The 15906-nt window shown below is 35.0% G+C and overlaps 1 protein-coding gene across 1 annotated transcript in view; it reads left to right on the top strand.

Annotated features, from left to right (window-relative positions):
• EYS (eyes shut homolog) overlaps window positions 1–15906 on the top strand; it is a gene marked incomplete at its 5' end in the record, with an annotated part of 1535590 nt that overhangs the window by 277850 nt on the left and 1241834 nt on the right. Inside the window, 1 exon segment of the mRNA XM_082729457.1 lies at window positions 14858–14964. Coding sequence (XP_082585583.1) covers window positions 14858–14964 — 107 coding nt within the window.

The following is a 15906-nucleotide window of genomic DNA, read 5'->3' as shown; positions in this document are numbered from 1 at the left end:
TTCCACTTACCAAATTCCTTCACTTTTTTTGTGTGTTTACATTATCATTGTTTGAATACATTATAACTGTCAGCTGCGCTTTGTTTAAACATTGAGTTTAAAAGTTGAAAACAAATCACATTCATATTATTATGCATATATAAATATTCTTCATTGATGAAGTGGTGTTAGAATTATATCTGTTTTCTGAAGTTTCCTATGTTGCAATCGAAGTCCATTTGAAGGACATTATTTCTAGCCTTGAGATCTAATAGTTTATTTTACACTAAATCAGTTTAGCTCAGATCAAATTTAATTGATTTAGACAATTGCATTCTCAGTACACTTTTATATTTCTGTTCAAATTTCTCATTGACTTCTTTATCTGTATTTAAAGAATTAGTTTCTTCTTATTTAAGTTTTACATGTAGTATACAGCTTTATGTCCACTTTATATGTAGAATGGATCCACAAAACTACACTTGAAAACAGAGTTTCTTCAACATTCATTAGTTTAGACAGTGATTTTTCCCAGCCTTTATCATAGGATAACTTAACACTGTATTCCTGAATTAAATGAATGTTTTCGTATACCATTTCACTTTTTTCCCTTGGAGGTGTTTTTTGTTTGTTTGTTTTGGTTTTTGGGTTTTTTTTTTTTTTAGCATTTATTTATTTGAGAGAGAGAAGGGGAGAGGAGAGAGAGAAAGCATGCGGAGGGACATGGGAGAGGAGGGAGAGAACCAGACTCCCCACTGAGTGCAGAGCCCAACACAGCTGGATCCCATCACCCTGAGATCATGCATGACCTGAGTGAAATTAAGAGGGGATTGCTTAACTGGCTAAGCCCCAGGTGCCCCATTCCTAGAAGCACATCCTAAAGTAATTTCTTGAGAATATTTGAGAAAGAGGATCATTTTATTATTTCGTTACTCCAAGTAATTTTTTTTTAATTTTTTACTTTTTATAAACATATATTTTTATCCCCAGGGGTACAGGTCTGTGAATCACCAGGTTTACACACTTCACAGCACTCACCAAAGCACATACCCTCCCCAATGTCCATAACCCCACCCTCCTTCTCCCAACTCCCCTCCCCCCAGCAACCCTCAGTTTGCTTTGTCACTTATGTCTCCCAATTCCACCTTGTTTCATTGATTCTTCTTCTACCCACTTAAGTCCCCATGTTGCATCACCACTTCCTCATATCAGGGAGATCATATGGTAGTTGTCTTTCACTGCTTGACTTATGGAAAGAACCTAAATGTCCATCAACAGATGAATGGATCAAGAAGATGTGGTATATATACACAATGGAATACTATGCAGCCATCAAAAGAAATGAAATCTTGCCATTTGCGACAACATGGATGGAACTAGAGCGTATCATGCTTAGCGAAATAAGCCAAGTAATTTTTTTTCCCAGAAACACTTCAAGTTTTCCTTTTATCCTTGATGCTCTGAGATTTTGAAGTAATGAAACAAGATGTAGATCTTTTATTCATACATATATTAGGCTCCTAAATAATAACTTATGTCTTATTTGTCTTTAAATAAGACTTACACTCCTGTTACTTTGTTAAACTATTTTAAATTATCAATATCACTCCTGCTAAAGGGTATAATGCAGAACATGACAACAACATGCAAAACAATTACAGTAAATAGATTGGCACATAAAGAAGTTTTCTGTGCAAATAAAATTTACTAGTATGTGTTGTATTTACCTATATACCTCCATTTCCTAATTAGCAGACATAGAATAATTAATCCAAAAGGAATCCTAAAGAGAGTTCAGTAAACTACTCAGTAAACGATTGCTGAAGATATAAATTATTTTATCACTGATAACATTTTAATTGGAGAAGGATTTAGTGTCTTGAGGTGTTTAATTTGAGATAACGATATGGCCAGAGTTAGGTTTGAAACATGTACTAGGAACTGATTCAAAAAAAAAAAAAAAAAAGTGAGAATCAGGATGTAGGGAACATGTTTATAGGAGTGTATGAAAAGCCTTAAAATCAAAGGGCGCAGAAAGGAAAAACAGGAGAAATAGTCAATCCTTGGGAAAATCCAATAGGATAGGTGGAGAAAGAGAAAGAACAATATATGTCAATGGGGAAAGAAGTGGGGACCTAGAAATATGATTAAAACCCAACTTCATGTTATGCAACAAAGGCCAATGGTTTGGTAACAAAGTTAACTGTTATGGGATTACTTAGTGTTTCAGTTGGTCCTAGTAAATTGGCTAGTATTTATAATTTCTATTGATCTGTCTTAGAATTCTGAGACTTTCTTTAGTTATCTAATATCTGCCATTAAGCCCTGTTAGAAAACTTTTTTCAGTTATTTGCATTTTCCTGTATAGAATTTATTTTTAATTATTTATTTTATAGTTCTTCTCTATTGGATTTTCATACTTCCTGTGTGCGTTTCATCAAATTTTAATTTAATTTTAAAATACAGTTTTCTTTAATTCTTTGAACATATTTATAACACCTGCTTTGAAGATTTTGTCTGCTAAACTAAGATTGGAGCCCACTCTAATCACAAGACTGTCAGACTAGATTTAAAAAAAAAGCAACATTAGGGGAGGAGTCAAGATGGCGGAGAAGTAGCAAGCTGAGACTGCTTCAGCTAGCCGGAGATCAGCTAGATAGCTTATCTAAAGATTGCAAACACCTGAAAATCCATCGGCAGATCGAAGAGAAGAAGAACAGCAATTCTGGAAACAGAAAAACAACCACTTTCTGAAAGGTGTTTTCTTTTTTAAAAAAAAAAATTGTTTTTTTTTTCTTTTTTCTTTTTTTTTCTTTCTTTCTTTTTGAACCTCTTTTTATCCCCTTTCTCCCCACTCACGATTTTGGATCTCTTCTAATTTGGTTAAAGCATATTTTCTGGGGTTGTTGCCACCCTTTTAGTATTTTACTTGCCCCTTCATTTACTCTTATCTGGCCAAAATGACAAGACGTAAAAACTCAACGCAAAAAAAAGAACAAGAGGCAGTACCGAAGGCTAGGGACCTAATCAATACAGACATCAGTAATATGTCAGATCTAGAGTTCAGAATGACAATTCTCAAGGTTCTAGCCGGGCTCGAAAAAGGCATGGAAGATATTAGAGAAACCCTCTCGAGAGATATAAAAGCCCTTTCTGGAGAAATAAAAGAACTAAAATCTAACCAAGTTGAAATCCAAAAAGCTATTAATGAGGTGCAATCAAAAATGGAGGCTCTAACTGCTAGGATAAATGAGGCAGAAGAAAGAATTAGTGATATAGAAGACCAAATGACAGAGAATAAAGAAGCTGAGCAAAAGAGGGACAAACAGCTACTGGACCACGAGGGGAGAATTCGAGAATTAAGTGACACCATAAGACGAAACAACATTAGAATAATTGGGATTCCAGAAGAAGAAGAAAGAGAGAGGGGAGCAGAAGGTATACTGGAGAGAATTATTGGGGAGAATTTCCCCAATATGGCAAAGGGAACGAGCATCAAAATTCAGGAGGTTCAGAGAACGCCCCTCAAAATAAATAAGAATAGGCCCACACCCCGTCACCTAATAGTAAAACTTACAAGTCTCAGTGACAAAGAGAAAATCCTGAAAGCAGCCCGGGAAAAGAAGTCTGTAACATACAATGGTAAAAATATTAGATTGGCAGCTGACTTATCCACAGAGACCTGGCAGGCCAGAAAGAGCTGGCATGATATTTTTAGAGCACTAAACGAGAAAAACATGCAGCCCAGAATACTATATCCAGCTAGGCTAACATTGAAAATAGAAGGAGAGATTAAAAGCTTCCAGGACAAACAACAACTGAAAGAATTTGCAAATACCAAACCAGCTCTACAGGAAATATTGAAAGGGGTCCTCTAAGCAAAGAGAGAGCCTACAAGTGGTAGATCAGAAAGGAACAGAGACCTTATACAATAACAGTCACCTTACAGGCAATACAATGGCCCTAAATTCATATCTCTCAATAATTACCCTGAATGTGAATGGGCTAAATGCCCCTGTCAAAAGACACAGGATATCAGAATGGATAAAAAAACAAAACCCATCTATATGTTGCCTCCAAGAAACTCATTTTAAGCCCGAAGACACCTCCAGACTTAAAGTGAGGGGGTGGAAAAGAATTTACCATGCTAATGGACATCAGAAGAAAGCAGGAGTGGCAATCCTTATATCAGATCAATTAGATTTTAAGCCAAAGACTATAATAAGAGATGAGGAAGGACACTATATCATACTCAAAGGGTCTGTCCAACAAGAAGATTTAACAATTTTAAATATCTATGCCCCCAACGTGGGAGCAGCCAACTATATAAACCAATTAATAACGAAATCAAAGAAACACATCAACAACAATACAATAATAGTAGGGGACTTTAACACTCCCCTCACTGAAATGGACAGGTCATCCAAGCAAAAGATCAGCAAGGAAATAAAGGCCTTAAACGACACACTGGACCAGATGGACATCACAGATATATTCAGAACATTTCATCCCAAAGCAACAGAATACACATTCTTCTCTAGTGCACATGGAACATTCTCCAGAATAGATCACATCCTTGGTCCTAAATCAGGACTCAACCGGTATCAAAAGATTGGGATCATTCCCTGCATATTTTCAGACCACAATGCTCTAAAGCTAGAACTCAACCACAAAAGGAAGTTTGGAAAGAACCCAAATACATGGAGACTAAACAGTATCCTTCTAAACAATGAATGGGTCAACCGGGAAATTAAAGAAGAATTGAAAAAAATCATGGAAACAAATGATAATGAAAATACAACGGTTCAAAATCTGTGGGACACAATAAAGGCAGTCCTGAGAGGAAAATATATAGCGGTACAAGCCTTTCTCAAGAAACAAGAAAGGTCCCAGGTACACAACCTAACCCTACACCTAAAGGAGCTGGAGAAAGAACAAGAAAGAAACCCTAAGCCCAGCAGGAGAAGAGAAATCATAAAGATCAGAGCAGAAATCAATGAAATAGAAACCAAAAAAACAATAGAACATATCAACGAAACTAGGAGCTGGTTCTTTGAAAGAATTAATAAAATTGATAAACCCCTGGCCCGACTTATCAAAAAGAAAAGAGAAAGGACCCAAATAAATAAAATCATGAATGAAAGAGGAGAGATCACAACTAACACCAAAGAAATACAAACTATTATAAGAACATACTATGAGCAACTCTACGGCAATAAATTTGACAATCTGGGAGAATTGGATGCATTCCTAGAAACATATAAACTACCACAACTGAACCAGGAAGAAATAGAAAGCCTGAACAGACCCATAACCAGTAAGGAGATTGAAACAGTCATTAAAAATCTCCAAACAAACAAAAGCCCAGGGCCAGATGGCTTCCCGGGGGAATTCTACCAAACATTTAAAGAAGAACTAATTCCTATTCTCCTGAAACTGTTCCAAAAAATAGAAATGGAAGGAAAACTTCCAAACTCATTTTATGAGGCCAGCATCACCTTGATCCCAAAACCAGACAAGGATCCCACCAAAAAAGAGAGCTATATTCCGATACTCTTGATGAACACAGATGCAAAAATACTCAACAAAATACTAGCCAATAGGATTCAACAGTACATTAAAAAGATTATTCACCACGACCAAGTGGGATTTATTCCAGGGCTGCAAGGTTGGTTCAACATCCGCAAATCAGTCAATGTGATACAACACATCAATAAAAGAAAGAACAAGAACCATATGATACTTTCAATAGATGCTGAAAAAGCATTTGACAAAGTACAGCATCCCTTCCTGATCAAAACTCTTCAAAGTGTAGGGATAGAGGGCACATACCTCAATATCATCAAAGCCATCTATGAAAAACCCACCGCAAATATCATTCTCAATGGAGAAAAACTGAAAGCTTTTCCACTAAGGTCAGGAACACGGCAGGGATGTCCATTATCACCACTGCTATTCAACATAGTACTAGAGGTCCTAGCCTCAGCAATCAGACAACAAAAGGAAATTAAAGGCATCCAAATTGGCAAAGAAGAAGTCAAATTATCACTCTTCGCAGATGATATGATACTATATGTGGAAAACCCAAAAGACTCCACTCCAAAACTGCTAGAACTTATACAGGAATTCAGTAAAGTGTCAGGATATAAAATCAATGCACAGAAATCAGTTGCATTTCTCTACACCAACAGCAAGACAGAAGAAAGAGATATTAAGGAGTCAATCCCATTTACAATTGCATCCAAAACCATAAGATACCTAGGAATAAACCTAACGAAAGAGATACAGAATCTATACTCAGAAAACTATAAAGTACTCATGAAAGAAATTGAGGAAGACACAAAGAAATGGAAAAATGTTCCATGCTCCTGGATTGGAAGAATAAATATTGTGAAAATGTCTATGCTACCTAAAGCAATCTACACATTTAATGCAATTCCTATCAAAGTACCATCCATCTTTTTCAAAGAAATGGAACAAATAATCCTAAAATTTATATGGAACCAGAAAAGACCTCGAATAGCCAAAGGGATATTGAAAAAGAAAGCCAACGTTGGTGGCATCACAATTCCGGACTTCAAGCTCTATTACAAAGCTGTCATCATCAAGACAGCATGGTACTGGCACAAAAACAGACACATAGATCAATGGAACAGAATAGAGAGCCCAGAAATAGACCCTCAAATCTATGGTCAACTCATCTTCGACAAAGCAGGAAAGAATGTCCAATGGAAAAAAGACAGCCTCTTCAATAAATGGTGCTGGGAAAATTGGACAGCCACATGCAGAAAAATGAAATTGGACCATTTCCTTACACCACACACAAAAATAGACTCAAAATGGATGAAGGACCTCAATGTGCGAAAGGAATCCATCAAAATCCTTGAGAACACAGGCAGCAACCTCTTCGACCTCTGCCGCAGCAACATCTTCCTAGGAACAACGCAAAAGGCAAGGGAAGCAAGGGAAAAAATGAACTACTGGGATTTCATCAAGATCAAAAGCTTTTGCACAGCAAAGGAAACAGTTAACAAAATCAAAAGACAACTGACAGAATGGGAGAAGATATTTGCAAACGACATATCAGATAAAGGACTAGTGTCCAGAATCTATAAAGAACTTAGCAAACTCAACGCCCAAAGAACAAATAATCCAATCAAGAAATGGGCAGAGGACATGAACAGACATTTCTGCAAAGAAGACATCCAGATGGCCAACAGACACATGAAAAAGTGCTCCACATCACTTGGCATCAGGGAAATACAAATCAAAACCACAATGAGATATCACCTCACGCCAGTCAGAATGGCTAAAATCAACAAGTCAGGAAATGACAGATGCTGGCGAGGATGCAGAGAAAGGGGAACCCTCCTACACTGTTGGTGGGAATGCAAGCTGGTGCAGCCACTCTGGAAAACAGCATGGAGGTTCCTCAAAATGTTGAAAATAGAACTGCCCTATGACCCAGCAATTGCACTATTGGGTATTTACCCTAAAGATACAAACATAGTGATCCAAAGGGGCACGTGCACCCGAATGTTTATAGCAGCAATGTCCACAATAGCCAAACTATGGAAAGAACCTAGATGTCCATCAACAGATGAAAGGTTCAAGTTGATGTGGTACATATACACAATGGAATACTATGCAGCCATCAAAAGAAATGAAATCTTGCCATTTGCGACAACATGGATGGAACTAGAGCGTATCATGCTTAGCGAAATAAGTCAAGCAGAGAAAGACAACTATCATATGATCTCCCTGATATGAGGAAGTGGTGATACAACATGGAGGCTTAAGTGGGTAGAAGAAGAATAAATGAAACAAGATGGGATTGGGAGGGAGACTAACCATAAGTGACTCTTAATCTCACAAAACAAACTGAGGGTTGCTGGGGGGAGGGGGTTTGGGAGAAGGGGGTGGGATTATGGACATTGGGGAGGGTATGTGCTTTGGTGAGTGCTGTGAAGTGTGTAAACCTGGTGATTCACAGACCTGTACCCCTGGGGATAAAAATATATGTTTATAAAAAATAAAAAGTTTAAAAAAAAAAAAAAAAAAAAAAAAAGCAACATTAGATTATGTGCTCATATTCAAAGACACAAATAGGCTAAAACTTAAATGATGTTTAAAAGATATCATATGAAGAATAAATATAAGTGAGCTAGAGGAGCTTTCTTAATATTCCACAAAATACACGTTAAGACAAGAAATATTACAAGAGACAAATAGCAAAATTTCATCATGGCAGAGGATCAATACATCAGAAAGATATAACAACCATAAACATAAACATATCTATCAACAGAATGCCAGTATGCACTAACCAAAAATGAAACATTCAAAAGGTAAAAACATTAATTAACAAGTATAGTTGGAGATTTCAGTAACTTCATCACAATAATAGAACAACTAGATGAAAAATCAGCTAATATATTGACAAGTTAACATCAACCAGCAGGTCTAATTGGCATTTGTAGAAAACTCGACAATGTATTCTTTTTAAACACATAGAACATTCTCCAACAGACAATATATTAGGTTTAAAAAGACCACAATAGAATTAATTAAAACTCAACCCCAGAATATTTGGGAAATTAACCTACATATAAGTAACACAAAGAAATATGATAGGAGATATTTGAATTTTTTTTTTAATGGAATGGCAATGAATACAGAAAATCAAAATGTATGTTAAAGAAGTGCTTAGATATAAGCTTATGGGTTTCAATGTTTATATTACAAAAAAGTACCTAAAGTAAGTAATCTAAACTTGTACCTCAAAAACTTAAAAAGAAAAATAAAAAAGCTTAAGAAGAAAAGCAATTAAATCCAAAATAAGCTAAAGAGGAAAACAACAAAGATTGAATTAGAAATCAATAAAATAGAAAACAGAAAATAGGAGGAATCAACCCCACAAAAATCTGGGTTTTTTTTTAAAGATTACAAATTGATAAATCTTTAGTTTGACTAAGAAAACAGAGAGACACACATGCACACTTTGTCAATACCAGGAATAGAAGAGGGGGGGCATCATTACAACACTACAGAAATTTGAAAAGGTCATAGGAATTATTAAGAACAACTGCATGCCAACAAACTAGAAAACATAAAGGGACTATAAAAATTCCTAGAAAGGCACAAAAACACAAAACTTAATTAGAAATTTTTAAAAATGAACAAATAACAAGAAACAAAATTGAGTTATAATTGAATAGTTTACCCTGAAGAAAAACATTGGCCGGATGGTTGCACCAGTGAATTCTGTCAAATATTTAAGCAATTAATAATGTCAACTATACACAACTTTCTTTTTTTAATATTTATTATTGAACTATAGTTGACATAGAATCTTATATTAGTTTCAGGTGCACAGCAGGGATTTGACAGTTCTATATGTTGTACAGTGCTAACTGTGAAAAGTATAGTTACCATCTCTCACCAAAATTATCACATTATTGACTAAGTTCCCTATACAATACCTATTTCACTGTCTCCATGTCCTCTGGCAACCACCACTTTATCTCTGTATTTATGAGTCTGTTTCTGGTTATTTGTTTATTTGTCATTTGTTTGTTTGTTTTAATTCCACATAAAAATGATGTCTTGGAAAAAAATACTATTTTTTGTCTGACTTATTTTCCTTAGCATAATACACTCTAGGTCCATTCATGTAGTTCCAAATGACAATATCTCATCATATTTTATGGCTGTGTAATATTTCATGGTAGATCTATAGGTGATAGATTATAGATGATAGATAGATAGATAGATAGATAGATAGATAGATAGATACTACATCTGTATTCACTCGTCTATCGGTGGACATTTGGTTGCATCCATATCTTGATTATTATAAATAATGCTCCAGTAAACATAAGGATGCATATATCTTTTGTAATTAACATTCTCTCTTTTTTTGGGGTAAATGCTTAGTAGTAGAATTCCTGAACAATATGTTTTGGTTTCTTTTTTAATTTTTGAGGAAACTCCATACTGTTTCCTGCAATGTCGCACCAATTTACAGTGCCACCAACAGTACACAAGAATTCTTTTCTTTATGCCCTCTGTACAGTTCTTTCTATAAGGAGAAGAATATTGAAAACTTTCTGAGAAATTCAGTGAGGTCACTATTATCCAGAATGCAAAACCAGGCAAAGACAGCAAAAGAAAGTATAAACAAATATCCCTAACTTCAAAGGCTGGTGGTTATGACCTTCTTTGCCCCTGAAAATAGAAGACATGAAATATAGATTAACATTAATGATTTATTAACATTAGTGATATTTGCTACAGATAACTGAAAACTCTTCTTAGTTTTTTCCTCAATTGCTTTATATGTAAAATTGAAATATAAATATTTAATAATAATGTCAAAAACAAATTGTGCATACCGGTAATAGAATTATTCACTGTGGGTATTAAAAATATACTCAGTGTGGTTTACAAAAAAATTATTTAATTTAAAGTTTATTAAAGAACATTACAAGTATGACCTATAGGAGCTTCTAGAACGAGATGTGGAAAATTGGCATAGAAGATGGAGTCTAGACAGTAGATAAGGAAACATCATATATTATCACAACGTCAGTAGGGATGGATGGCAGTGACACTAGGCAACACTGAAGCAGTGTTGTTAGTAGGGCCATGGAAAACTGTTATGGTTGTTCTGATGTTACCAGCTGCAAAACCATCCCTGTTTCTTGTCATCACCAGCTTGCTTTCAAATCCTGTGGTGGGTCCATGATATATTAGTCAGCTTTTGGTTGCATATCCACATTTTGGGGTACCCACGACTGAGAAAGATATAACTTGGATTTTCACCTATTATGAGAGATGGTCTTTAACTTTTATTAAAGAATTATTAAGCAGTTAATTATCCATATGGCAAAAGGGAGTTCAGAGGATGAATAGTGCAAGGAAATAAGAGACACATCCCACTATGTATTCTTTCCTTAAATAATTTTGCAAAAAGCCTACCTTTTTCTACTTAGAAATTATTTAAAATAATTTGTGAATATGAAAATAAATTCAGTTTATAGTAATTGTTGAAGGAGATCATTGAGAGAATGTGGCTGCTTGTTGACCCTCATGTTATATGGGGGCACTTGGAGGCTCCTTACCGCTGCCTCTGTCCGTAGAATACATATATAAATACATGTTGCCACTACTGTCACACTGGGAGCTGTTTTAAGGATATAAACTTGAAAGAGGAAGATGTTGTTAAGATTATCTGGATTAAACACATGGCTAAACCAAGTTATAGACTATAGACTATAAATAAAGTTAAGATTCTGGCAGGTAAATGCCTGGTTTTTTGGCAGCCCAAGGCAGGCCTTGTAGAAAAGTTCCCTTATTATTAAACTTACCACCTACAAATCTGGAGTGCTCGACCTCTTTCTTCTGTCTTTCCTTGCCCTCCATGTACAAGGGTCAATTTGCAATCCAACAGTAACTTAAAGAAACAAGGAGCTGAGAAGGTCTTATTTACGGTTTTTATTTTGTTTTTAAAGAACTGCAGAAAGGATTCAAATATATTTAATGGACTGTTTTTCAAGGAGAGGCATCAAAGAAAGTCAGTTTGGTTAACATTGTATAATTATATATAAAATAGTCATGTATGTATTCAATTTTAAGGAAGTAATGTAAATTTTGAATTCTAGGTGCATGGAGATGAGAATAAAGCTGTAGTTGTAGTCACATCAGAACAAAAACAGAAAGAGTAATTGATGGCATTAGGCAATGTGTCGAATTTTTGCAGACAAGTTGAAAATCTCATATACACTGAACATAATCTTAGACTTAGTTGCAAGTTGTATCAGTGACATATTTATAATGAAGTGAATGCTTTGCTTGTTTCTAAATAATAACTGTGAGATTGAGGTAGATGAGTGCCGTAAGATGAGTGCTGTAGTGAAGCCTGTGGAAAAGGTTACTTGTGTTGATCTTTACAGCACCTTTAGCTGCCTGTGTCAGAATGGATTTCAAGGTAGGCACACATGCTAACCAAAACTAATTCCTGAAGGTTAATTTGAGGTAGAAGTAACTCCTTATTTTTAGAAGATACAATTCATCTAGTAAACATGCATATTAATTCTTTTCCCAGAAGAACATTTGAATATATATATCTGCTTGAATTATTTTACTACATCTTCACATAATCATAGAAACAGATATATTTAGTGTTGAATGAATATTTTGCTTTTGTAAATAAACTTTTTTTTTAGGTTTATCAACTATAAGTTCATTACACTTATATTTATTATTTTTTAAGATTATTTATTTGAGAGAAAGAGCATGCACATGTGAGTGGGGGAGGGGCAGAAGGAGAGGAAGAGAGAATCTTAGGCAGATTCCATGCTGAGCACAGAGGTGGCCACTGTGGGGCTGGATTTCACAACCCTAAGATCACAACCTGAGCCTAAACCAAGAGTCTGGAGCTTAACTGATGGCGCCTCCCAGAGGCCCCCCCATCACACTCATATTTAAAACTTCTAATATTTCTTTTTATACCATATTTCATTCTGTTACTCTGGTAACTCCTACAATAGCCCTTGTCAATATATATCCATTATTTTGATAAAGAGCTGTTTATGTTTTTAAATATTATGTTTTTTTTACATTAGGAGGACACTCTAATAATAGAACTTTGTTTTCCAAGATTGGAAAAAGTATTGAGACTCTCAGTACTTTATATGCAAGTAAATACTATCAAACTGTCATCATTATAAGCCAAAATGTTGTCCAAAATCTATCTTCCCAAAAGTGTTCCTAATTCTACTTCTATGTGAATGATTGTTTCAAAAATAAAGCACTGCATAACCTTTAAGCAATGAGAATGTCTTACTTGTTTTGAAAACCACAATGAAACAACTTTTTTTTCCCCTATTATATCTGAGAAACTGTTTTTTTGTGGTTAGCTTTAAGAATGACCATCTTCAGATCTGTGTGGTCACTTATTAAAAATGTACTGTTTATCGTAAACAAAAACTCAAGGTTATTTCTTAAAATTGTATGACACAGAGAAAAAACAAGGTGTTTTGAAGAAGTGAACTTTGGCAGATCCCTAACTATAAGGAATAAACTAAGGTTTTTATTTTTTTACTTTTTATTTTTTTTTTTCTTTTTTTTTTAATTTTTAATTTTTTATAAACATATATTTTTATCCCCAGGGGTACAGGTCTGTGAATCACCAGGTTTACACACTTCACAGCACTCACCAAAGCACATACCCTCCCCAATGTCCATAATCCCACCCCCTTCTCCCAAACCCCCTCCCCCCAGCAACCCTCAGTTTGTTTTGTGAGATTAAGAGTCACTTATGGTTTGTCCCCCATCCAAAGGGGCACATGCATCCGAATGTTTACTTTTTATTTTTTTTAAAGATTTTATTTATTTATTCAACAGAGAAAGAGATCACAAATAAGCAGAGAAACAGGCAGAGAGAGGGGAAGCAGGCTCCCTGCTGTGCAGAGAGCCCGATGTGGGGATGGATCCCAGGACCCTGAGATCATGACCTGAGCCGAAGGCAGAGGCTTAACCCACTGAGCCACTCAGACGCCCCTACACTAAGGTTTTTAAATGTGCCATTTTTCTTCTCACAAAGTTGATTCATAAGGAAAATTACCAAAAAATAATTTTAAGGTTTAAGCAAAGTATTTATTCACTCATTATTTTTAATTTTCATTTTTTCCTGGGTTAATTTGATATTCTAATGTCACATTTTCACTTAATATTTTGTTAGTGATCATGATAATACAAATAGTTTTCTATTTAGTTAGGTTTGCTCTTTCCTATTTAGTTATCTATTACCTTAATTTTCCTCCAGCCCAGATTCATTTCACCATTTTAGAGAAAAACATTTAAGACTAGAAAGATTTCCATTCTTCTAACTTGCTAATACCCATGTGTTATGTGTCAAAGCCAATTTTTCTGTTCTTATTCAAAATTAGCAAAAAAAAAAAAATAGCTATCAAAAAAGTTAAAAATCAATTCAAAATCAGCTTAGGCTATGTTTTCAATGCTTTGCAAATTAACAAACAATCCAAGTGACAGAAAATGAAAGTCAGCTTTAGAAACACAGCTCTAAGTGGAAAATTCATGGGAAATCTGCACTGCAGAACCAGTGAAAAGAAAATGTTAAGGGGTCCCTGGCTGGCTTATTCCATAGAAATACAACTTTTGATCTTGGGGTTGTGAGTTTGAGTCCCACCTCAGGCATAGAGATTACTTAAAAGAAAAAAACAAGAAAAAGAAAAAAGAAAATGTTAAAACTATATAGTAAATGAATACTTCTGATTTATTTTCTTTCCATATAGACCCGCTTTGTGAAATTAATAAAAAGAAATGTGACTCATCACCCTGCCTCCATAACACTACATCTACAGAGTTCATGGATAAATTCAAATACTTGTTCCCCCCTGGCTTTATTGGTAAGTAACATTTGACAACTGTGCCTTTTAAAAACATTTAGCCCTGGAGAACATACATCAGGATGCTATTGATTCACTAGTACTTCCTTTTTGGTCCTTTTTATTTTCCTTAAATTAACATTTGATTTGTATCCCAGTAACTTGAAACATCTATTCTGTCTCTAGAATCCAAAGCAGAAGATAAATTATTTCACATCTAAGCAGACTTTGAATGCCTACCAATTCAGAGGAGATTAGTCTGCATTTAGTAATTCCAAGAGAAGTTGTTGCAGTTTGTAGTAAGGTGAAATGAATGGGTTCTAACAGTAATATGTGTGGCATTTTTTATCTGGATAGTTTAGTCTCAGATATCACCCGAAATGGATTAAAAGATTTGGAAAAATTTAAGAATTATAACCTGACACCTGGTTGCCTTATTTTTTTAATTATTTTTTAAAAGGTTCAAGATATAAAATAAATACAGATTTGTGTTCTTCACATCCATGCAAGAATGGCGCAACCTGCATTGACCAACCTGGTAATTACTTCTGCCGTTGTGTGGCTCCATTTAAAGGTAATGAACACCAAGAGAAAAGGTAATGCAAACATAATTAACTTTAAAAAGCATTTCTGTCTCTTATCTGAACTCATTTCAGTCTTCCAACAACATTATTAGTCCTTCATTTTCTTAAAGTCCACTTCTAAAGTGACCAACCAATTATCCCTTAGGCAGAAACTAGAGTGAAATGTTTATACATTCACTGAAATAGATGAGTTTCTTACTTTTCTATTGGAAAGGCCATGGATGCAACCAAATGATAAAATGAAAAGTAATGAATTTATTGCCAATCTATCATATTATATTTTAAATATTTTTTCCTGTTCTTTCAGTTTCTCAAGAAATTGTCAGGTTTTTTCCTTCTTTCTTTCCATTTACCAAACTAAATATTATTTGTAAATTATTGTGTTGACTATATGAAAAGTAAATCTGGATGCTTCCTTGGATTTAGTTTATTTTCCTAAGCTATGAATTTGAAAACTAAATTAGCTAGTGTTCACCAAAGAAACAGAACCAATGGGAGATATATCTATGTATCTATACCTATCTGTGTATTATGGCAATTCATTATGTGGAATTGGCTCAGACAGTTATGGAGGTTGAGAAGTTTCATGATCTGTCTGCAAGCCAGAGACCTAGGAGAGCCAGCGGTATAATTTTAGTCTTGAATTCAAAGGCATTAGAACCAGGGGAGAGGATGGTATAAATCCCAGTCCAAAAAGAAATAAAAAACAGCATCTCAACTCAGCAGGTAAGCAGAAAAGGAGCAAGTCCTCCCTTTCTTTAGTTTTTGTGCTACTCAAGCCCTCAACAGACTGGCTGATGCCTGCCCAGTTTGGGAAGGGCAGTCTACTTTACTGAGTCTACTGATCCAAATGCTTGTATCATCAGGAAACACCCTCACAGACACTCCTAGAAATACTGGTTAATCTGGGCACTCTGTGGCGCAGTCAGGTT

This window comes from Mustela nivalis (genome assembly GCF_964662115.1).
Source record: "Mustela nivalis genome assembly, chromosome: 5".
Classification (NCBI taxonomy): domain Eukaryota; kingdom Metazoa; phylum Chordata; class Mammalia; order Carnivora; family Mustelidae; genus Mustela; species Mustela nivalis.
This window is presented reverse-complemented; position numbering and strand designations above follow the sequence as displayed.